We start from the raw sequence: 25,909 nt of genomic DNA, 5'->3' as shown, positions 1-25,909 counted from the left end.
ACAAGAGTGGAGGACCTGAGGGAGATAGCAGGGCGGGATTTATTTATTATATGTCAGAGAGTCAGTTCCTGTTCTACACTCTGCGGCCACTTTATTAGATACACCTGTGCACCTGCTCGTTAATGTAGATATCTAATCAGACAATCATGTGGCAGCAACTTAATTCATAAAATCATGCAGACATAGTCAAGAGGTTGAGTTCTGATTCCGACCAAACATCAGAATGGAGAAAAAAAATGTGATCTAAGTGAATTTGACGGTGGAACGATTGTTGATGCCAGACGGAGTGGTTTGAGTATCTCAGAAACTGCTGATCTTCACACACAACAGTCTCTAGAACTCACAGAGAGTGGTGCAAAAAAACAAAGAAAAAAATCTACTGAGCGGCAGTTCTGTGGGCAGAAATATCTTGTTAATGAAAGAGATCGGATGAGAATGGTCAGACTGGTTCTAGCTGATAGGAAGGCGACAGAAACTCAAGTAAACACGGGCAACAGCAGTGGTGTGCAGAGAATCATCTCTCAATGCACAATACGTCGAACCATGAAGTGGATGAACTACAGCAGCAGAGGGTCACGAGCATACACTCGGTGGCCACTTTACGAGATACAGGAGGCACCTGATATGTTGTTCTACCGTTGAACCAGAAATGTGCTTACTTTAATCGGTAAGAGTTCCCACGAAGCGATGCGTTGTTTTATTTCCCGGCTTGGTATCCCAAGTGGAAGGGTTGCTTGAGACACGAGATCGTGAATGATACTTTTCTGCACACCTCACTTCAAGTTAGAAGACGATGGCATTTCTTTTGGGATTTCCAGAGCTCTCCCGGTTCTGGGAGCAGGAAGCTCGACCTGTAAACTTTTCAGGGAGTTTCACTTGCCTGGGCTGCACTAAGATGGAGATATCATAATTGGAGGTGTATTCCCTGTGTACAACAAGGCTTTGGAGGAAGAACCCTCTTTTAAAACCAGACCTACACCTTCCCGTTGTGTCAGGTGAGGTGTAACGGAATCTGGGGAGTTTATGCTGTTGCTGACTCTTCTGGTTATTTGCAATTCCGAATATGCAATTATCTTACTGCCATCAAAAATATATTTTGTTTTATAAGCACAAGACACTCTGTGGATGTTGGATATCCAGAACAACACACGCAAAATGTTAGAGGAACTCAGCAGGTCAAGCAGCATCGGTCGAAATGAATAAAGGGACTGAGAACCTTCCTCTAGACTGTTCACCCATTTTCTCAAAACCAGTCTCTCTGATCTAGAATTTACATTAGGATTCATACGCTAGATTTTAAATTATAAACCTTATTATTTAAAGTTATTAATCTTATTCCTAAAACAAATACTTAATCTTATTAAGAAGAAGATGCTAAATTCTCTAGGATCTTAAATTCTAAATGTTACATCATTATGTTTCGATTGGAGAATAAAAATACCTATAATAATTATAAGGATTTCGTAGATACAGTACAGTGAAAATCAGTTTCCGTGATCTGTAAAAAGAGTGTGAATATGAAACAAAGAAAATATGTTGCATACACCCACCAAGTCAGGCATCCACCGAGCGAGGAAAACAAGTTCGATCCTGAAATGATGGCAAAACATTAACCCTCAGACTTCTTTATAGATGCTGCTTGATTTATTGTGTTCATTCAGTATTTTAATCTACATTTAATATCATCTTCTGATAACATTTATAGTTTGCAAATTTGAGGGTTTGATCTATTATAATACTAATAAATATTTTATTGTTGTATACAAAAGGCAACTAGCAATAGCTATTGAAGACTTTTTAATCACAACTGTTTCAGTTCATCCCAATTTTAATGCTACAGGTTGTTCTAATTTCTAGTTTTCATTTTTGCAAACCCTGCTGCTGACCACCTCCTAGTTTTGACCTCAGGGCATTTCGCTGGACGCAGATCATGATCTTTGCTATAAAGGAGATAAACCGAGATCAAAACCTCCTCCCGAATGTGACACTTGGATACCGGATCCATGATTCATGCGCCTGTCCTTCGCAGTCTCTAAGGGCGGCCCTGACGCTAGTTAATGGCCAGGAGAAAGTTATTCCTGAAGTTAAATGCAATGGAGTTGCCCCTATCCCCGTCATCACTGGAGAATCTGGATCAACCCAGTCCATAACCATTTCAAGAGCAGTTGCACCCTTTGGAATTTCAATGGTAAGATAATTTACTAAAACCACCCTTGACGTAAAAGTAGTGAGTGAGTGCATTGAAGTGCTAAAGTCAATTGTCAACAGTGATACAACAGAAGTTACTTATTATAATGCATTCATTTCTGCGTGCCCCAATATAGGAACATAAGACCATAAGAACCTTAAAGTGGATGGTCTACAGCAGCAGAAGACCACGAACATACACTCATTGGCCACTTTATTAAGTACCTCCTGTAGACAATTGGTCGAGAATTTCCGTGCTGGGGCCAGAAACCAATCCGTGAAAGGGTTCAAACAGAGAATTCTGGAGTCTCTAGATGTTTGGATTGAGAACAGGAAGTGAGATTCTGGTTTCTGTATTTTGTATTGCTTTTGAATTACTGTCTCAAAGGGATTTTTAGCAGATGAATTGAGTATATATTCCGGGCATAGTTTAGACATATTGAACCTTTGCACTTCCTAGGGAAGTGAACACAGAATACTGGGTGAAGGGCAGCAAGGCCTTTGCGAAGCCCACCTGATTTCAATTGTATATGATGGTCTGCATCTATTATGGCAATAACGTACTGGCCCATCCAGTATGCTTCATCGAATCATTTCCAATAGATTCAATCTGTCCTTCACTTTGTGCCAGGGACAGTCAATATGATTGACAGCAGATTGCCTCCTCACTCAGAATGGTGATGGAGAAAACATGCGGATATTGCCAACCATGTCAACTTGCAATTCATCGATATTTAAAAAAAACTCCCACCCTTCACCCAGAGACCTATTAATACTTGGCGGACAGAAATCATCACATTGCTGCCTCACCAAAGCAGCCAGTATAATCAAGGACCCCATCCGCTCCAGACATTCTCCCTTCTCCTCCTCCCAATGGGTAAAAAATACAAAATCCAGAAAGCATGAACCACCACGCTTTGTGACACCTTCCATCCTGCTGTTGTTAGACTATAGACTGGATCTCTTGTATGATAAAATTAACTCTTGATCTCGCAATCTACCTGGTTATAGTCTTGCCCCTTATTCTTTACCTGCACTGAATTTTCTCTGTAGCTGTTACACCCCATTCTGCATTGTCATTGTTTTACTTTGTTATATCTCAATGCACTGAATAATGATTTCATCAGTATGAACGGTATTCAAGACAAGCTTTTAACTGTATCTTGGTACATGTGACAATAATAAACCAATGCCAATTCCATTTCCTATTCCGACTGTATCAATGGCATCCACTGCTTAAACTGTATTTTTTAATGCGAGTTTTATTTAATTAAAAATTTAAATTCCCCAGCAACCACAGTTAGATTTGGAAATGATTTCAGATTGTTAGTTCATCAGTCTAGATTACCATTGTGTCTCAACATCAAAATCTAGCCCAATTAAAGGGAATTTTAAAACATAAGATGGCATCCAGGATTGTACACTAACCCTTAAGATCACATACTTCTCCATCTGCAATGCTCCCTATTCCATCCACAAGTGCCAAGGTCATGTTTGAAATGAATGCAAATGAAAATATTTCCATTAACCTTCCTTTTGCCATTCACTCAGCAAAAAAACAATCGTTTTTCGACCACATCATAAATCGATTGATTTTTTTCTTTGATTCTCTGCAGATTAGTTATTTCTCTACTTGTGCATGCCTAAGCAACAGGAAAGAATTCCCTACGTTTTTCAGAACTGTGCCAAGCGATTTATTTCAAGCCAAGGCTTTAGCTCAGCTTGTAAAGCATTTCGGCTGGACCTGGATTGGAACCATCGCAGGAGACAATGAATACGTGCGATACGGGGTTCTGTCATTTTCTGAGCAAGTAAAGCACGCTGGAGTCTGCATCGCTTTTGCGGAAACGATCCTCAGAACCGACCCCAAGGAAAGGATACTCAAGATTGTTGACACTATAAAAACGTCAACTGTGAAGGTTATTCTAGCTTTTGCCTCCGAGGGTGATTTCTACCCTTTGCTGAGAGAAATTGTGCATCAGAACATGACGGGGATCCAATGGATAGCAAGTGAAGCTTGGATTACAGCCGCAAGACCATCCACCAAGGAAAATTTCAAATCTCTCGGGGGCGCTATAGGATTTGCAAGTCACAAAATGAAAATCCCCGAATTTCAAAAGTTTCTTTTTAGCCTACCCCCTCCAAATTCAACTGATAGCTTTATAACTGCTTTTTGGGAAACGTTATTTGGTTGCACTTTTAAGGCAGATACACATGACTCTAAGAGATGCTCAGGGAAAGAGAACTTACAGCAGGTGAATAATACCTTCTTTGACACCAGTGACCTGAGAGCGTCCTATAACGTCTACAAGGCAGTTTATGCCATAGCTCATGCACCCCACAGCTTGCTACCTTGTCGGAATAAATTGCTGGGATCCAACCTTTGTACTAATATTTCAAACGTCCAGCCATGGCAGGTAAGAAAATAAACTGATGAATATCTTAATGACAAAAATTGGAAATACCCCTAAAAAAAGTTCTCTGAAACTGCATGAGTGTTTCAATTTTTTTTAAATATGTCCTCAACTTCAAAGCACCGAATGGAGATACTTGGACCTCACCTGACAGAGAACTAATAGCAGCCCACTTCTTCCTGTACCTAATAAAGAGGTCACTGAGTGTATATTCATGGTCTTGTAATGGTGCAGCCCATCCACTTCAAAGTTCAAAATATTGTGTGGTCAGGGATGCTTCTCTGCATACCACTGTTGTAATGCGATTGAATTACTATCACATTCCTATCAGCTTTAACCAGTCTGGCCATTCTCCTCTGACCTCTTTCATTAGCAAGACGTTTTCACCCTCAGGACTGCCATTCACTGGATGTTTTATTTATTTGTTTGTTTGTTGAATGCACAATTCTTTGTAAACTCTGGAGACTGTTGGCATGAAAATGTCAGGAGATCAGCAGTTTCTGACATACTCAAACCACCCCGTCTGGCACTAGCTATCATTCCCCAGTCAAAGTCATTTAGATCCCATTTCTTCCCTATTCTGATATTTGGTCTGAACCTCTTAACCATATCTGCATGTTTTTATGCATTGATTGGCGATTACATATTTCATTAATGACCAGGTGTACAGGTGTACTTAATAAAGTGGCCACAGAGTGTATACAGTATTGCACATATCCGTCACTATTATATTTTATCCAAGTCCTCCTTAAATGGATCAATGCCTTCTCCATAAGCCCCACATTCTAACCATTATTGGTTGCCCATCATGAATAACTATATATTTGGCTGTGGAAAATATTGGCAATTAGTGAATTGTGCTAGCAGTAGCTTTTGATCCTGTGAAGCATGTGAAGCATTCTATATTTAATTCTATATTTAATGCACTGTCAGATTAGATTGTTCATTATTTTCTGAACTGCTAGGGTCCAGAGGATGATCTCAAGAATTATTTTAATTTGATTACTTAATTTTAATGATCCCAGGAATTAAAGGATTAACTTGTAAGCATTTGATAGCATTCACTGGAGTTTAAAAGAATGGGTTGGGATGGAATCTCATTGAAACCTATCAAATATTGAAAAGCCTAGATAGAGTCGATGTGGAGATCATGGTTCATACATTGGGGAGTGTAGGACCAGAGGGCACAACCTCAGAATACAAGGATCTGTTTTTAGAACAGGGTTGATGAGGAACTACTTTAGACTGAGGGTGGTGAATCTGTGGAGTTCACTGTCTCAGACAGCAATGGAGGTCAAGTCATTTGCTGTATTAAGTCAGAGGTTGCTAGGTTCTTGATTAGTAAAATTGTCAAAGGTATGTGAAGATGGCAGGAGAATGGGATTGAGAGGGATAATAAATCAGATATAATGGAATAGCAGAGGAGACTCAATGGGCCGATTAGCCGAATTATGTTCCTATATCTTATGGTCTTAATGTGCTATCAAGATTCAAAAATGAAGATATTAAAAAAGCCTAGCTTTTGTTTTCTCATTGTCACCCTTAGCTCCTCCATCACTTGAAAAATGTAAGATTTACCAACTGCCTTGGAGAACTCATCTATTTTGATCCAAACGGGGACCCACCTGCATCATATGACATTATAAACTGGCAGCTGAATGACAAGGGCTTGGTTGAACATGTTACAGTTGGTTATTTTGATGCATCTGCAGCACCGGGAAAGGAATTTAAGATAAATGAAGATATTATTCTGTGGCACAGGAACCAAAGCACAGTAAGCCTCTGTTTAAAAGTATTCTTTATTGAAAGTGTCATCACTGGAAGAGCAATAGCCAGCTGTACAAGTTTAAAGCTCTGGATCACTTGGCCTAAAGTCAGGGAGTAATTCCCAATATATTGTGCTGTGTCTGAAAAAACAACTAATTTTCATGGCATTTATAAATAGGTGATTTTGCTCAAGGCAATAAACTTGATATTGCTCATGTAGTAGAAATCACTTCCCTGGATCTTGTTATGAAAAGCTGAAAGTTTGGAATAGAACAATGGTGTTGCAAACTTCTGGAGATCCTGGCTTTTGTTTCTGTGCCTTGTCTAAATGCAGGGGTCCTGAAACTGTAGACAAGTATGGCTTCCAAATACCAAGCTGCTGTAGGAACTCATGAGGTCAGACATCTACAAAAAGGAATAAAGAGTCAGTGCTTTGGCAGGCAGCATCTTTGTAGGGAAATGTACAGTCTTCACCATTTCTTTTAAAGGAGTCTAGATGAATGGTCTCAACCCAAAGCTTTCACTGTACGTTTCCCCAAAAGGTGGTGCCTGACCTGCTCAGCTTCTCCAGCAGCTCCTTTTTGTTTTGCTCCAGGCTCCATTATCTGTAGTCTCTTGTGTTCCAAATCTGTTGGATCACATCAAGAGTTCCTCCATCTTGCTAGGATTTGACAGCAAGTTTGCTGAGGAAACATGAGACTCGATCACTTTAAATGGAAATTGTGGGACGGCTGGTTTAAAAAAAGGGCAAAGATAAGTTCCTTACAAATATTGTTAATTTTTATGCTTTTTGTTAACATTTTAAGTGTTAAACTTAAAAACCATTTCTTTGTTTCATTAGTTATTAATTGTCTCTGAAAGTTATTTGAAACAAAACTATTGAAAGCCCTTTCAGTTGGCATAGCTGGTAAAGGAGAGCATGCGACTTCGCCAGTTGTCAAAATTTCCAGACATGGTTTGTGACGGGACTTCAGTGTGCTGATAGATTCAGAATGAGATAATCTGATAATCAGAATCAGATTTAATATCACTGCCATGTATCATGAAATTTGTTCCTTTGCAGCAGCAGTACATTGCAATACATAATAATAAAAACTATATTTACAATAGATATATAGTTACTACAAAAAGAATGGGAAATATAGTGAGGTAGTGTCCATGGGTTCAGTGTCCATACAGAAATCTGATAGCAGATGGGAAGAAACTATTTCTGAAATGTTGACTGTGTGGCTTCAAGCTCCTGTACCTCCACCTGGATGGTAGCAATAAGAAAAGGGCACGCCGTGGGTGATGGGCATCCTGAATGATGGATAGCACTTCTTTGATTCATCAAATTTTGAAACTGCTCCCAATGCTGCGGAGCCAAGTGCCCATGATGGAGCTGGTTGATTTTACAACATTCTGTAGCTTTTTCCAATCCTGTGGAGTGGTGCTTCCATACCCAAGAGTGATGAAACCAGTAAGAGTGCGCCCCACAGTATATCTATACACATTTGCTAGAGTCTTTGGTGACATACCAATTCTCCTCAAACTCCTATGAAGTATAGTCACTGTCGTGCTTTCTTTGCAATTCCATCAATAAATTGGGCCCGGGATAGACCTTCACCAGATGTTGGCATCCAGGAGCTTGATACTGCTCCCCTCTGCTCTGGCGGCCAGTGGGAACCTTCCCTCTACCCTGGCCACCAAAGGAAGCCTTCCTTCTGCTCTGGCCGTAGTGGGAGCCTTTCCTCTGCTCTATCCACCAATGGGACCCTTCCTTCTGCTCTGTCCACCAGTGGGGACTTTCCATTTGCTCTGGCCACACTACTGGAATACAGGATGGGTTTTGTTGGCCATTATGGCAAGAACTCTGCATACAGATCTGACATGTACAAATGTGGAGAAAACTGGCAGTGATTTGAGGTAGCGTGGCCAGGTCAGTTAAATTATCCAAAGAAAGAGGAGACCATTCAGCCCAATAATTCTATGCTGGCTTTCTGAAGGACTTAATTTAGGGCTTAATTTTCCACAACCAAAGTCCAAATAGGAGCACCAGTAGGCCATTTGGCCCATTGAACCTCTTCCGCCATTCAATAAGTTCATGGCTGAACTGGCTATGAATTCATCTCCACCTCCCTGCGTTTTCTCCATAATCTTTAATTTCCCTACTATACAAAAATCTGTCCAGATTTCTCTTAAATATATTCACTGAAGTAACCTCCACTGCTTCATTGTGCAGAGAATTCCACAGATTCAGCATTTTCTGGAAAAAGCAGTTCCTCCGAACCTTGAAGCTTTGTCTCCCTGTTCTAGTCTCACCTACCAGTGGAAACAACTTTCTTGACTCTATCTTATCAAAATCCCTTTCATAATTTTATATGTTTCGATAAGATCTCCTTTCATTCTTCTGAATTACAGCAAGTACAGTCCCAGGCGACTCAATCTCTCCTCATAGTCTAAACCCCTCATCTCTGGAACCAACCTGGTGAATCTCCTCTGCACCATCTCCAAAACCAGTATATCCTTCATCAAGTAAGGAGACCAGAACTGCACACAATGCTCCAGGTGCGGCCTCACCAGTATCCTATACAGTTGCAGCATAACCTCCCTGCTCTTAAATTCAGTCCTGTTAGCAATGAAGGCCAACATTGCATTTGCCTCCTTGTTAGCCTGCTGCACCTGCAAACCAACCTTTTGTGATTCATGTACAAGTACTCCCAAGTTCCTCTGCATAGCAGCATGCTGCAGTTTTTTACTATTTAATTAATGATCTGCTCTTTCATTTTTCCTTCCAAAGTGGATATCCTTGCATTTACCAACATTTTATTCCATCTGCAAGACCCTTGTCCACTCACTTAACCTATCTATGACTCTCTGCAGACTCTTCATATCTTATGCACAATTTCCTTTTCCACTCAATTTAGTATCATCAGCAAAAAGATACATTACACTCGGTCCCCTCTTCCTGAACAGTTGGAGTCCAGAACCAACCTTGTGGTACACTGCTCACCACTGATTACCAACCAGCGTAACACACATGTATCGCAACTCTCTGCTTTTTATTAGTTAACCAATCCACTATCCATACAAATACATCAATGCCAACTCTATGCATCCTTATCTTATGGATCTCTTTTATGTAGCACCTTACTGAACGCCTTCTGGAAATCCAAGTAAATAACTTCCATATGCTCCCCTCTATCCACTGCGCTCATTATATCAGCGGTCCCCAACCACCGGGCCGCGGACCGGTACCGGGCCGCAAGGCATGTGCTACCGGGCTGCGAGGAAACGATATGATTTGGCGATATGAGTCAGCTGCACCTTTCCTCATTCACTGTCACGCACCGTTGAGCTTGAACACACGTGAGGTCATTACTCGCACGTCATCCATGTCAGCGCGGGAAGGAGATCAATTCCTCAAGCTTGCAAGTGATGGCAGGCTGAAAAGTATGTTTGACATAACATCTCTGCCGGCATTCTGGATCAAAGTCAAGGCTGAATATGCTGAGATAGCCACGAAAGCACTGAAAACGTTGCTTCCATTTCCAACATTGTTCTGCAATGAATGCAACGAAAACTAAATTGCGGAATAGACTGGACATAAGGAACCCCTTTCGAGTATCGCTGTCTCCCGTCACCCCTCGATAGGACCGTATTGTTGCAGGAAAACAAGCCCAGGCTCCCACTGATTCAGCGATATTGGTGTGTTGCAATGATTTTATATGTTCATACGGGGAAAATATGTGTGTGTTTAATATCCAAACATTACTTAAAATGTTATGATACTATTGACTTACTTATATAACCATATAACAATTACAGCACGGAAACAGGCCATCTCGGCCCTTCTAGTCCGTGCCGAACGCTACTCTCACCTAGTCCCACCGACCTGCACTCAGCCCATAACCCTCCATTCCTTCCCTGTCCATATACCTATCCAATTTTTCTTTAAATGATAATATTGAACCTGCTTCTGACACTTCTACTGGAAGTTCGTTCAACACTTACTTCAAGCTCCCCTGATAATTGACTTATCACTATATTCATGCGAGAAAAATATGCGCTGTGTGTTTAATATTAAATTCATTAGATAAACTCTTTTAGAAACAAAATTGAGTGTATTAGCCACTTATCACCTATATTCCAGTCGTGATTAACACCCCGCCCCCCGAACAGAATCGCCAAAAACGATTTGCAGGAAAAAAAAGCAGGTCACGAACGAGTGTGCGCATTGGTGCCCACTCAAGGCTTCATGGTCATTGTAGTCTTTCTCGGGGTAAACATAACGTATTTGACTGTTACTCTTGTCCATCAGCAACCCTACCACCACCACCACCACCACCACCCCCCCCCCCAACGGTTCGGTCGGTCTGCAAGAATATTGTCAATAAGAAACCAGTCCGCGTTGCAGAAAAGGTTGGGGACCCCTGCATCATATCATCAAAGAACTCCTGAATTTTGTATAACAGGACCTGCCTTTGCTAAATCCATGCTGCATCTGCCTGATAGGTCCATTTCTTTCCAGATGCCTCACTATGTCTTCTTTAATTATAGCTTCAAGCATTTTCCCAACTACAGATGTTAAAATAACTACCCTATAGTTACCTGGCATTTGCCTACAACCTTTTTTGAACAGTGGCAAGACATTCACCACCTTCCAATCTGCCAGGACCTGCCCAGAGTCCAGAGTATTTTGGTAAGTTATAACCAAAGCCTCTACTATAACTTCTGCCATTTCTTTCCGTACCCTGGGATGCATTCCATCAGGACCAGGCATTTATCTATCTTCAGGCCCATAAATTTGTTCAGCACTACATCTTTAGTGATAGCTGTTGTATTGAAGTCCTCACCTCCCATCGCATCCATAACATCTAATTTCAGCAGTTAGATGTGTCCTCCATCATGAAGACTGGCAGAAAGTTGTCACTCAAAGCCTCTGCTATTTCCTTATTACCCAATATTAATTTCCCCCTCTTGTCCTCCAAGGGACCGACGTTCACTTTAGCCACCATTTTCTGCATTATATAATTATAATAATTTTTACTATCCATTTTATATTTTGTGCTAGCTTATTTTTATCATCTAGCTTTCCTTTCTTTATTGATCACTTAGTGGTTCTTCGTTGCTTTTTCAAGTTTTCCCAATCTTACAGTTTCCCACCACTCTTGGCGACTTTGTAGGCACGAGCTTTTAGTTTGATGCCTTCTTTTATTTCCTTAGTTATCCAAGGCTGGATTTCCCCACCCTTACTGCCCTTGCATTTAACTGGAATATACTTTTGTTGAGCACCATGAAAAATCTCCTTGAATGTCTTCCACGGTCCCTCAACTGTCCTACCAAATAGCCTGTGTTCCCAGTCTACACTAGCTAAATCTTCCCTCATGCCATTGTAGTCTCCATTCTTTAGGCATAATACACTGGTTTTAGATCGAACTATTGATCTCCCATTTGTATGAAAAACTCAATCATACTGTGATCACTCTTTACAAGAGGGTCCCTATCTACAAGTTCAGAGGAATCAGAGGGATCTTGGGGTCCGAGTCCATAGGACACTCAAAGCTGCTGCGCAGGTTGACTCTGTGGTTAAGAAAGCATATGGTGCATTAACCTTCATCAATCATGGGATTGAGTTTAGAAGCTGAGAGGTAATGTTGCAGCTATATAGGACCCCGGTCAGATCCCACTTGGAGTACTGTGCTCAGTTATGGTCACCTCACTACAGGAAGGATGTGGAAACCATAGAAAGGATGCAGAGGAGATTTACAATGATGTTGCCTGAATTGGGGGGCATGCCTTATGAGAATAAGTTGAGTGAACTGGGCGTTTTTTCTTTGGAGCAACGGAGAATAAGAGGTGACCTGATAGAGGTGCATAAGATGATGAGAGGCATTGATCATGTGGATAGTCAGAGGCTTTTTATCAGGGCTTAAATGGCTAGCATGAGAGGGTACAGTTTTAAGGTGATTGGAAGTAGGTACAGAGGAGATGTCAGGGGTAAGTTTTTTACGCAGAGAGTGTTGAATGCATGGAAAGGGCTGCCGGCGATGGTGGTGAAGGCGGATACAATAGGACCTTTTAAGAGACACCTGGACAGGTACATGGAGCTCAGAAAAATAGAGGGCTGTGTGTAACCCTGGATCATTTTTAAGGTAATGACATGTTCGGCACTGATTTGTGGGCCGAAAGGCCTGTATTGTGCTGTAGGTTTTCTATGTTTCTATCACTAATTTTACCCGTCTCATTGCACAGGATCAGATCTGAGATAGCACGTTCCCTTGCAACATATAATTATCTGGATAGACGGGGTCTGATTAGGAACAGTCAACATGGATTTGTGCGTGGAAGGTCATGTTTAACAAATCTTATTGAACTTTTTGAAGAGGTTACTAGGAAAGTTGATGAGGGTAAAGCAGTGGATGTTGTCTATATGGACTTCAGTAAGGCCTTTGACAAGGTTCCACAGGGATCGTTAGTTAGGAAGGTTCAATCGTTAGGTATTAATATTGAAGTAGTAAAATGGATTCAGCAGTGGCTGGATGGGAGATGTCAGGGAATAGTGGTGGATAACTGTCTGTCAGATTGGAGGTCGGTGACTAGTGGTATGCCTCAGGGATCTGTACTGGGTCCAATGTTGTTTGTCATATATATTAATGATTTGGATGATGGGGTGGTAAATTAGATTAGTAAGTATGCAGATGATACTAAGATAGGTGGAGTTGTGGATAATGAAGTAGGTTTTCAAAGCTTGCAGAGAGATTTAGGCCAGTTAGAAGAGTGGGCTGAAAGATGGCAGATGGAGTTTAATGCTGATAAATGTGAGGTGCTACATTTTGGTAGGACTAATCAAAATAGGGCATACATGGTAAGTGGTAGGGCATTGAAGAATGCAGTAGAACAGAGGGATCTAGGAATAATGGTGCATAGTTCCCTGAAGGTGGAATCTCATGTGGATAGGGCGGTGAAGAAAGCTTTTGGTATGCTGACCTTTATAAATCAGAGCATTGAGTATAGGAGTTGGGATGTAATGTTGCATTGTACAAGGCATTGGTGAGGCCAAATTTGGAGTATTGTGTACAGTTCTGGTCACCAAATTATAGGAAAGATGTCAACAAAATAGAGAGAGTACAGAGAAGATTTACTAGAATGATACCTGGGTTTCATCTCCTAAGTTACAGAGAAAGGTTGAACAAGTTGGGTCTTTATTCTTTGGAATGTAGAAGGTTGAGGGGGGACTTGATAGAGGTATTTAAAATTATGAGGGGGATAGATAGAGTTGACATGGATAGGCTTTCTCCATTGAGAGTGGGGGAGATTCAAACAAGAGGACATGAGCTGAAAGTTAAAGGGCAAAAGTTTAGGGGTAATATGAGGGGGAACTTCTTTACTCAGAGAGTGGTAGCTGTGTGGAACGAGCTTCCAGCAGAAGTGGTTGAGGCAGATTTGATGTTGTCGTTTAAAGTTAAATTGGACAGCTATGTGGACAGGAAAGGAATGGAGGGTTATGGGCTGAGTGCAGGTCAGTGGGACTAGATGAGAGTAAGAGTTTGGCATGGACTAGAAGAGCCAAGATGGCCTATTTCCGTGCTGTAATTGTTATATGGTAATTTGGTTACATGTATTTTATGAAGTCATCCTCAGGACTAACTCAACCAACTTGATTCACTCAATCTATGAACAAGATAAATTCCGGCATGATAACTGCTGTACCATTCTTACATGCCTCAGATATTTCTCTGTTAATTGCCTGTGCCACTGTCATGTTATTATTCGGTGGCCGATAGACAACTCCCACCGGTGATTTTTTTTTCCTTTTACTACTCCAAATCTCTACCCAGATGGATTCAATATTCTGCTCCTTAGATCTTACATTATCTCTCACTATCACCCTGATCTCTTTAATTAAGTGTGTTAACTCCCTTATCTTCCCACCTATCCTTCTGTATTACCTGATATCCTTGGATATTTAATTCCCGATGCTCTCCACCCTGCATCTACGTCCCTGTAATGACCACTAAGTCATACCCCTTGTCAGTGATCTGTGCCACAAGTTCACTGACCTTGTTTCGAATACTACAGCCAAATGAAGTGTCCTTACACCCAGTGTGCTTTTAAAATCCAGCAATCTTTTATTCTTTTACACTTCACTTTTCTTCACTCCACTCTCACTTTTCTCTTTTTTATCTTTTCCTTTATCTTTATCCACATTTTTTTAAACTTTATCCATACCTCTCAATCTATTGAACCAACCTCCCCACTATTTAGTTTAAAGGAACAAATGCATTAAATGCAGTCTATGATTAGTTGAAATGTGTGGTAATGGTAAGCACCGACTTGAACTGGTGAATTGGTTTATTATGTCACATGTACTGAGGTACGTTGCAAAACTTGGTTTTGCATTGAAGTATTAAAGGAAAAACAATAACAGAGTGCAGAATAAAGAGATGCTGTTGCAGGAAATGTGCAATGCAGGAAAACAATAAGATGCAAAGGCAAGATTGATTGAGAAGTGAAGAATCCACCTTAACCCTCTAGGGGATCGTTCAATAGTCTTATAACGATGGAGTAAAAGTTGTCCTTGAGCCTGATGGTGAATGATTTCAGAAAAAAAAAGTATTAGCTTTATTTGTCAAAAACAAATCAAAATGTAGAAGCATACAGTGACGTGTCATTTCTATCAATAACCAACACAATCTTCAAATTTTTTGGGTGGCATCTGCAAGTGTTGCCACGTTTGTGACACCAGCATGCCTGCAACTTACTAACCTTAACCTGTACGTATTTTGGAATATGGAAACACCCTAGGAAAACCTACGCAGTCATGGGGAGAACGTACAAACTCCTCACAGATAGCGGCAGGAAGTGAACCCCCTTCCGATCACTAGCACTGTAGATTGTCACGCTAACAACTATGCTACCATACTACCGTGGGCTACTTTACCAAGGCAGTGGGAAGTATAGACAGAATCCATGGAGAGAGGGTGGTTGCCGTGATGTGTCCACAATTCTGCAGATACCTATTGGACCGATGGGCCTGGTTCCATGCTGTTTTCCAATATGGTTCTATTAATATCTTCCATCCCTCGTGACGTGTAGGTCCCTCCGTCCGTCTGCAGTGAAAGCTGCCCACCTGGAATGAGGAAGGCTGCACAAAATGGACAACCTGTTTGTTGTTTTGACTGCATCTTATGTGCTGCGGGAGAAATCAGCAATGTAACAGGTTCATGAATAATATTTCTTGGAAAGTTCTTTGGAACTTAATGTTATGTGCATGTAACCCTGGAGAAAGTACCAGTTACATACACACAACACTAAAAGTACTAGCAGCAATAGAGCACACCTAGAGTCTGGTTTTGATGTTAAACAACACTACCTTTATTAGTAACTATGTAATACAGTATCTTAAACCAGGTAAACCAAGAGTTAGGTGTTAGGCATATATATGTGTATAGATAAAGTTTCCAAACTTATTCAGGCTCAGGTGGTAAGAGTTACAGTCTCACAATGGTATGTGAGAAAGTTCAGTTCAATCCTCAGGTTAATTAATGCAAGATATTTGTAATCCAAAGGCGAATGTTGTGAGAAGGCAATTACGTCGATATTCCGCAGATTCCATGACAGCAATACAAAATAACAATAGCAGTAGGTTTTATCTCCAAAGTTGTTCCTCTCCACACATGAAGTATCACCAACAGTAGCTTATCACAAAGGGGACCATCTTCAAGGGAACCACCACCCAGGAAAGGGTAGGCACACTGGTAAATTCCACATGGTTAGCCCAAACACACAACATGATAGCCACTTATCCAGTTCCACGGCATATGAAATAACTCCAACAGGCTGCTGACTCTCACCATCAGAAAGTATTAAAATAGAACATTTGATTTTACTAGCAGGAGGATCATCTTAGATTTAAGCTGACTCATAAAAAGATGGCAGTTCTTAGGATCAGGAATATATCAGCTAAAAGGATGGTAGAAGCAGCATTAATACCAATTTTCAAAATTATGTACTGAAAGCAAGAATATAACGCTAAAAACTTATAAGAGATTGGTCACACCACATTTGATTTTGAGAAGTTTTCAGTCCTATGTCTAAGGAAGGATTTGCTGGCGTTGGAGAGGCTCCAGAGAAGGTTCACGAGAATGATCCTGGAAATGATTGGACTAGTGCAGCGGTCCCCAACCACCGGGCTATGGACCGGTACTGGGCCGCAAAGCATGTGCTACCGGGCCGTGAGGAAACGATATGGGTCAGCTGCACCTTTCCTCATTCCCTGTCACACACTGTTGAACTTGAACATAAGGTTGCCAACTGTCCCGTATTTGCCGGGACATCCCGTGTATCGGGTTAAACTGGTTTATCCCATACGGGACCACCCTAGTCCTGTATTTCCCCCACTAATGTAGAGCATTCCTATGAAACCTTTCGTGCCAAAATGGCGTAAAGCGAAGAAGCAATTACCATTAATTTATATGGGAAAAATTTTTGAGCATTCCCAGCCCCAAAAAATAATATACCAAATCATACCAAAAATAAAAAACCGAAAATAACACTAACATATAGTAAAAGCAGGAATTATTTGATAAATACACAGCGTGTATAAAGAAGAAATTATGTATGTACAGTATAGTCGGGAAGATTAAGCCAAAATCGATTTGTGGAAAAAAAATCGGCACGTATGCACATGGGCACACAGGTGTACACGCAAGGCTTCATGGTCATGATAGTCTTTCCTGGGGTAAACACAAGTGTCCCGGGATTTGACTGCTACTTTTGTCCCTTATTTGGGAGTGAGAAAGTTGGCAACCCTAACTGTAAAAGACATGTTGAGGTGAGTTCCACCCTACAACAACCACCGCCCCCCACCCCCCCGCTGTCGGCCGGTCCACAAAAATATTGTCAATATTAAGCCAGTCCGCGGTGCAAAAAAGATTGGGGACCCCAGACTAGTGTACGAGGAGAATTTGATGGCTCTGGGCCTGTACTTACTGGAGTTTAGAAGAATGAGTTTGGTGGGGGTGGAAGGGGGGAGATCTCATTGAAATCTACTGAATACTGAAAGAGTGAATATGGAGAGGATGTTTTGAATTGTGGGGGAGTCTAGGACCACAGGACACAGCCTCAGCACAGAAGGATGTCTCTTTTGAATGGAATTTAGGAAGAATTTTTTCACCAAAGAGTGGAAATCTTTGCCACAGATTGCTGTGGAGGCCAAGTCATTTGGTATATTTAAAGCTGAGGTTGATAGGTTCTTGATTCAAAAAGCTGTCAAACATACGAAGAGAAGGCAAGATAACAGGGCTGAAAGAGAAAGTAAGTCAGTTATGATAGAACAGTGATTCAGTGGGCTAAATTGCCTAATTTTGTTCTTATGTTTTTATGAAAGGTCATGACTTATAAAGCAAATGTGGTTGATTAATAAATGATTGAATTCTCCTAGATTCAGTTGAATGCATGAAATGTCCTTTGGAATACTGGTCCAGTGACGACAGACAACAGTGCATACTCAAAGAAGTCGAGTTTCTTTCGTTTGAAGATACCATGGGAATTATACTGACGACTGTAGCATTATTTGGAACATTTACCACTCTGGCTATTCTGACTGTCTTCGTGTGTTGTAAGGACACACCCATTGTTAAAGGCAATAACTGTGAGCTGAGTTTCCTCCTGCTCTTTTCCTTGATACTCTGTTTCTTGTGCTCGCTGACATTTATTGGCAAGCCCTCCGTCTGGCCCTGTGTACTACAGCACACGCTGTTCAGCATTGTGTTTGTCCTGTGCGTATCCTGCATTCTGGTGAAAACGATCGTAGTGCTGAAGGCGTTTCAGGCAACCATTCCTCAGAAGAACATGATGAAGTGGTTCGGGGCTGCCCAGCAGAGGTCCACTTTCTGTGCGTGCACTCTCGTCCAAGTTCTGATCTGTGTGGCGTGGCTCGCAATGGCCCCACCATTCCCTGCGAGAAACATGACATATTATCATGCAAAGGTTATTCTGGAGTGTGATGTGGGGTCTCTAGTAGTTTTCTATTGTGCGTTAGGCTACATTGGCGTTTTATCCGGCTTGTGTTTCGTTCTGGCTTTTTCAGCGAGAAACCTACCTGGTAATTTCAACGAAGCTAAACTCATAACCTTTAGCATGCTGATCTTTTGTGCTGTCTGGCTGACCTTCATCCCCGCCTATGTCAGCTCACCTGGTAAGTACATCGTCGCCGTTGAGATCTTCACAATTTTGTCATCCAGTTTCGGTTTGCTTTTCTGCATTTTTCTTCCCAAGTGCTACATTATCCTGTTCAGACCGGAGGAGAATACGAAGCAGAGTTTGATGGGGAAAGGCCCTACCAAGAAGGGATAAGACAGACACAGCTGAGAGACTAAGTAACTGGGAGCAATCCATCCAGAAATGCTTTAGGGAAGAGACATTATAACGGGGTGGGGGGAACGGCAGTTCAGCTGCGTGGCGGTTAGCGTAACACTTTATCGCATCTGCAACCTGGGTTTGATTCCCGATGCTGTCTGCAAGGAGTTTGTATGTTCTCACCGTGACCACATGGGTTTCCTCCTACATCCAAAAGTCAAACAGGTGAGTAAGCTAATTTGTCACGGGCGTAATTTTGCAGTGTGGGCTCATAGGGCCCGAAGGACCTTTTATCGTGCTATATCTATGAAATAAAAAAATAATATAACTGTGAGACTTACTGCTCCAAAGCACCAACCCAGTTGCCTACCCAATAGATTCTGTATTTCTGACTGTGTTCGCAACTGCCCTCCCCATGATTCTCACTTAGTTCCATGCTCTGACTTCTTCCTCTCTCAGGTTCCTTCCTCAGTATGTCACTCCACCTATCACCTCCCAGTCTATGTCACTGATGCTGTGTGTGTTCTCTGGACACGATGGGCAAGCTATAATAAGCACTAGGATATGTGGCAACGCTTGCAGGCTGCCCGCAGCACATCCTTAGGTTGTGTTGGTTGTGAACACAAATGACCCATTTTACTGTATGTTTCAATATACATGTGATAAATAAATAGATCTGAATTTGCCTGGGTGCTGTAGGTGCCTTCTGTCACTTTCTAACTGTGGTGATATCTCAGATCCTTGTTCACTGTGGACTTCTCTGCTGCTGTTAGATTGGGTCTGTGCACTGACAGTGACAAAAAACATGAGCCTTGGAAGGGTCATAAAGTAGGTAACAGCATTTACATCACATTAACATCACTGGCTGGTCTAGAGTCTCTCCACTGCCAATATGCTGACATTTTATTCAATTTTTATTTATTTAGAGATCCAGCACAGAACAAGCCCTTCCAGCCCAACAAGCCACAATGCCCAGCAACCCACCTATTTAACTTTAGTCTAATCACAAGACAATTTACAATAAACAATTAACCTACTAACTGGCACATTTTTGGACTGTGGAGGTAAATGGAGTACCCAGAATAAGCGCACATTGTCACGGGGAGAAGGTACAGACGGTGCCAGAATTGAACTCTGAACTCTGGAATGCTCTGAGCTGTAATAGTGTTGTGCTAACTGCTACGTTACCATAGCACCCTATTTTATTACCTTAAGGAGCATGAAATCATCTGGATTTCTTTATTCTCTCAAAGCATGTGGATCTCATTGGCCACACCAGCACTTATTCTCCAACTTAAACTCCCTCCAGGAGATTAAGGAAAGGCTGAACAAACTTGGATTGTCTTCTCTAGAGTGTCTGAAGCTGAATCTTAATCTTGACCTTAAAAAGCTGGAGCTTCTACCCTGAGGCCAACTTGACCCATCCTGTTAATGGACAGTCAAAAATCATATTAAATTTATTATCGAAGTCAGCATTTCTGTCCTGACTTCATTTTCATACAGGAACTCACAGTAGAACAAAGAAATACAACAGAAGCAATAAGAAACTACACACAAACAATCAATGTGCAAAACATACAGTGCAAATATAGAAAAAAACTAATAATAATATTAATCTTCATCATCATAACAATAAATAAATAAATAATACTGAGAACATGGGTTGTAGAATCTTTGAAGTGAGTTCATTTTTTGTAGAATCATTTCAGCATTGGGGTGAGTGAAGTTGTCCACGCTGGTTCAGGAGCCTGATGGTTGTAGGGTAAGAGCTGTGCCTGAACCTGGTGATCACATTAACATCACTGGTTGGTCTAGAGTTTTCACGTGTAGTCTCTCCACTGCCACTATGCTGACATTTTATTTACTTTTTATTTATTTAGAGATCCAGCATGGATCGAGCCCTTCCAGCCCAACAAACCACAATGCCCAGTAACATTAGTCTAATCACAAGAAAATTTACAATAAACAATTAACTTACGAACCAGCACATTTCTGAAGAGGGCTGCAAACTCATCCAGCTCCATCATGGACAATAACTTTTCCAGGATTGAGGACGTTTTCAAAGGTGATGCCTCAAAAAGACATTATCCATTGCTATAAACCCTCATCACCCACAACACTCAGGAAGGGTTAATGTACATGGAGCGTTTGATGGCTCTGGACCTGTGCTCACTGGAGTTTAGAAGAATGAGGGGGCATCTCATTGAAACCTATTGAATACTTAAAGGCCAAGATAGAGTGGGTATGGATGGGATGATTCCTGTAGTGAGTGAGCCTAGGACCAGAGAGGACAGTCTCAGAATTAAAGGACACCCCTTTAGAACATAGATGAGGAGGAATTTCTTCATCAGAGAGTGGTGAATCTGTAAAATTCATTGCCACAGATGGCTGTGGAGATCAAGTCATTGAGGATATTTGTCACGTGACCGGCAACAATGAATATAGAATTGAGTCAGGTTTTATAAAAACAAACAAACATTAAACTTCGCTCAAAAATAGCGAAATGTATTTAAACGACTAACTTAACCCCGAAGTTAACTGCTATAAGGCAACTCTGGAACAGTTCTTAAAAAGGTAAATGCGAAAACAGTTCTTAAAGTGGTAAATTTGAACACAGTTTTTAGAATGGTAAGTTCAAAAGTCCAAGAGATTTGTGCAGTCAATTAGGAGAGACTTTGCTGAAGTAAAGAATTCCTCAAAGACGTGTCGTTACTGCTGATCCCAGCCGGAACCTACCTTGTCCGCAGTATTCACGATGACAGAAATAAACGGCTTAAAAGGAACTGACCTTTTTCCTGGTGAGCGAACCTTGCACGAACTTCCTTGCTCTTTTGGCAGGAGTTATCTCAGTTATTTGGGTCACTATCTCTTGACTGAAGAATCAATAAGGTCGATCCTTTACAAAACTGCCGAACTACACTAATTTTACTCGACTCGGCAAATTCCTGAATTTTGGTAAGGTCTTCACTCTCCAGTACTACTTACAATAGAAAGTAGAACTCCACTTTAAAACAAAACTGCCCCATCAGCCAAATACGCAGCGAAAACGGAGTATCTAACACAAAACTAAACTGAAAACCCAACTGCCTCACATCAGGAGTCTCTTTTATATACCTGTTGAGAACAGGTCATCGTGTGACCTCACTGGCGGGAAAATTACATCATGTGGCCTCCACAAGACCATTACATCTTCCTCATAAGACAGTCACAAGACATCCATGAAGTATGTAACAACTCCCGCCAAAAAAATACTTTGGTCTTTTAGGAGCAAAATTTTAACAATTAACTATTTACAAAAAAAAATACAAATGTATAAAATTTACAACTTACACGATATACACAGTATTATCATACAGCATTTTGCAAACTAATATACAGGAATGTTACAAAGGTTAAAATATCACTCCACAAAAAAAAATTTACGTTGTACATTTAACATCTAGATAGACAATCAGCAATCACATTATCTTTACCTTTAATATGAGTTATCAAAATATTATACTCCTGTAACATCAAACTTTGTTGCTAAATTGGAGTTTGATTTATTTCCTTAACCATTTTTTTTAACTGAGCCCGGACCTACAACATAACCAAGGTAGGTCACTGTGGCATGACCAAATTCACTTTTAGCTAAGTTAATAGTTAAGTTAGCTTTTGAATGTCTTTCAAATAGTTTCTCCGCCGCAGTATATGTGCTTTCTAAGTATTATTTCCCGTCACTAAATCATCAATATAGGCATCTGTATCTTTTAACCAATGAATCACACTATTAATCATCCACTGGAAAGTACCTGGTGCAGTCTTCATACCAAATGGAAGAACATTATATTCATATAATCCAGATGGGGTTACAAATGCAGAAATCTCTCTACCCCTTTCCCTCAATGGAACACACCAATAACCTTTTAACAAACCAATCTTTGTAAGGAACTTTGCTTGTCCAACCTTATCCACACAATCATCTACCCTAGGGATTGGATATGCATCCGTTTTTGTCAGAGCATTCACCTTCCTGCAATCTGTACAAAACCGAATACTATTGTCTGGCTTAGGCACCATAACACAAGATGAACTCCAATTCGAATTAGAAGGTCTAATAATATTATTCTCTAACATATACTTAATTTCTTGTTCATCAAGTTCACATTTCTCCCTGTTCATCTGAAACAGATGTTGTTTTATGGGTTTTGCATCTCTAATATCTACCTCATGTGAAGCTACGGTGGTTCTTCTAGGAACCGTCTGGAAATAAATCCCTATATTTTAAAATTAACTGTTTCTTCTGCTCTCTCTGCTCTGGCTGTAAATGAGCTGATTTCTCATCAATATTTTCCAGAATTGTTGAATTTGGTAACCTGGCAGAAATAATGTTGGATTTCAAATGAGTTTCAGATGAATCATCCATTAAGTTTTTAGAAAGATCAGACTCATTATTGACCACAACAGTCATAGTAGCAGCCTGTTTCTCATAATACGGTTTTATCATATTTATATGACACAGCTGTGTTGGCTTTCTTCGATCTAGAGTTTTTAATCACGTAATCCACATCATTTACTTTAGATTTAATCTCATAAGGACCATGAAAGTTAGCTTGTAATGGGTTCATTTGCACCAGGAAAAGACCCAACACCTTATCTCCAGGCTTAAATAACCTCATCCTAGCTTCCTTATCATACCAAGTTTTCATTTTCTCCTGAGCCAATTTTAAATTTTCCTTAGCTAAGCTACAAGCTTTATATAATCTTTCCTTGAATTTTAAAACATAATCCAGGAAATTAGTGTGTACCTCCTTATTAATCCACTCTTCTTTCAACAAGGCCAAAGGTCCTAGAGCTCGATGCCCAAACACAAGTTCAAAAGGACTAAAACCTAATAATTCCTGTACTGCCTCTCGTACTGCAAAAAGTAGTAAATGTACGCTTTCATCCCAGTCCTTTTCATTTTCCACACAATACGTCCCAATCATAGTTTTAAGGGTAGAATGGAATCTCTCCAGTGCTCCTTGTGATTCTGGATGATATGCAGATGAGGTCATCTGTTTTGCTCCCAGTTTATAAACTATCTGCTGAAACAATCCAGACATAAAATTACTACCTTGATCAGATTGTATTTCCTTAGGCAACCCAAAATAAGTAAAGAATTCTATAAGAGCCCTCGTCACAGTTTTGGCTGTTATATTCCTAAGAGGTATTGCCTCTGGAAACCTAGTCGCTGTGCACATAACGGTCAACAAATATTGATGTTCAGTTTCAGTTTTTGGCAATGGGCCTACACAATCTATAATAATTTTGGAAAACAGCTCACCAAATGCTGGAATTAGTTGCAGTGGGGCCACTGGAGTAACTTGATTAGGTTTACCTACAATTTGACAAGTATGACATGTCCTGCAAAATGTCGCCACATCTTTTCTCAAACTAGGCCAGTAAAAATGTTTTAAAACCTTGTCCATAGTTTTCTTTACACCTAGTTGGCCACCCAAAGGCATACTATGAGCCATAGTTAAAATCTCATTTCGTTAAACTTTAGGAACTACTACCTGGTGATTAACTTCCCATTCCTCACTTGCAGGAATTGTAGATGATCTCCACTTTCTCATTAATACCCCTTTTCAAAATAATATCCTACTGGCACCTTCTCAGTTTCACTATCCGGAAGAGATTGTTCCTTTAACTTAACTATCTCCGGATCTCTACCCTGCTGTGCTATCATCTCCTTCCGAGATAAAGACAAATCTTCATGGTCAGACTTACTACCAAAATCCTGATCAAATAATGAAGGTAAGAAAGTTTCTGACACATCCTCAAAATTTGCATCCCCAGTTGAACAGTCATAGGTAACAACCTTATCCTGTACATCGGTCTTTTTAGCCATAGCTCAGGTTACAACACATGAAGAATCTGTTTTAGAATCCATCTGTGATACCTCAGAATTAGACTTTATTGTCAAATGTACTTCAGGAAAAACTAGTCCATCTGCTAAGTCATTTCCTAACAAAAGAGAAACATCATTCACAGGTAAACTGGGTCGTAGTCCTACTTTAACAAGCCCTGTAACTAACCCTGACCTTAAATTTACTCTGTGCAAATGTATCGGCATAAGGGCACTCCCAACTCCTCTTATATAGTTTACCTCACCAATGTCAGACTCATCACTAAACTATAGAACACTGTCTAATATTAGTGATTGAGAAGCTCCAGTATCTCTAAGTATTTCTATCGGTACAGGATTGGATCCCTCTTGCAAGGATACAAAAACTTCAGTTACAAAATTTTCATATCCCTTCTTAACTTGGTCAGAGTCTGACAAAACTTCATTGGTATTTATCGAACTCTGTGGATTTACAGGTGTTTCAAAATGCTGCGCACAAACATCTGGGACGGCTTCTTTCTCTTTCTTCTTCAATCGAAAACAGTTAGCTGTCACATGTGAATGCAACAGGCCAGGCAGCATCTCTAGGAAGAGGTACAGTCAACATTTCGGGCCGAGACCCTTCATCAGGCCTGCTGCATTTACCAGCAACTTTTATGTGTGTTGCTTGAAATTCCAACATCTGCAGATTTCCTCGTGTAGTTGTTACATGTCCAGGTTTCTTACAAATAGGACCAAAATGTCTTTCCTTCACATGTCTCCCTTCATCCTTACCTTTCTCACTAACTTCAGATTTAATTTCTGGTTTACCTTGACTCTCTGTGCTATTTTTCCTTTTAAAAGTCCTACCTGGAGAAAATTTATTCTTAAGAATCAAAGCATACTCAACAGCTAATTTAGCAGTCTCTGGCAATGTAGCAGTGTCCCTTTCATTTAAATATGTCCTCACTTCAACAGGAGTGCTCCTTTCAAATTTCTCCAGTAAAATCAACTCCTTTAATTACAGGAAACCTATCTAACTCCGCTTCATCAAAAACACCCAAATGGATATAATGTTCCGCAATTTTTCTCTGAATTACGGGCTTTGTTGTAACCTTCATAATTCCTTTAAGGTCCAGCCTTCTAGCAATCTTGGGTACATCACCCTTATTTGCCTTTGCTAAAAACTCCGGGTTTGGTGATTCCATAAAGTCGTCAATAGTCATTGCTGCCGAAAACCACCCACAGACAATCAAACAAAAGAATTAGGTATTTCCCTTTTCCAAATCAGTTTGATAAATAAACAAGCACTTCAGCTCAAAATTGGAACAAATCTAGACGCACCCCCAAA

The 25,909-nt window shown here is 40.6% G+C and overlaps 1 protein-coding gene across 1 annotated transcript; it reads left to right on the top strand.

Annotated features, from left to right (window-relative positions):
• Window positions 1-858: 858 nt before the first annotated feature.
• LOC140196990 (extracellular calcium-sensing receptor-like) lies at window positions 859-18,707 on the top strand. Its single transcript, XM_072256924.1, has 6 exons — window positions 859-995; window positions 1,897-2,188; window positions 3,804-4,604; window positions 6,148-6,375; window positions 15,447-15,570; window positions 17,794-18,707. The coding sequence occupies exons 2-6, from the start codon at window positions 1,931-1,933 to the stop codon at window positions 18,705-18,707; spliced, it is 2,325 nt and encodes a 774-aa protein (XP_072113025.1). The 5' UTR covers window positions 859-995; window positions 1,897-1,930.
• Window positions 18,708-25,909: the final 7,202 nt, after the last annotated feature.

Source organism: Mobula birostris, chromosome 4 (assembly GCF_030028105.1).
Source record: "Mobula birostris isolate sMobBir1 chromosome 4, sMobBir1.hap1, whole genome shotgun sequence".
NCBI classification, from domain to species: domain Eukaryota; kingdom Metazoa; phylum Chordata; class Chondrichthyes; order Myliobatiformes; family Myliobatidae; genus Mobula; species Mobula birostris.
This window is presented reverse-complemented; position numbering and strand designations above follow the sequence as displayed.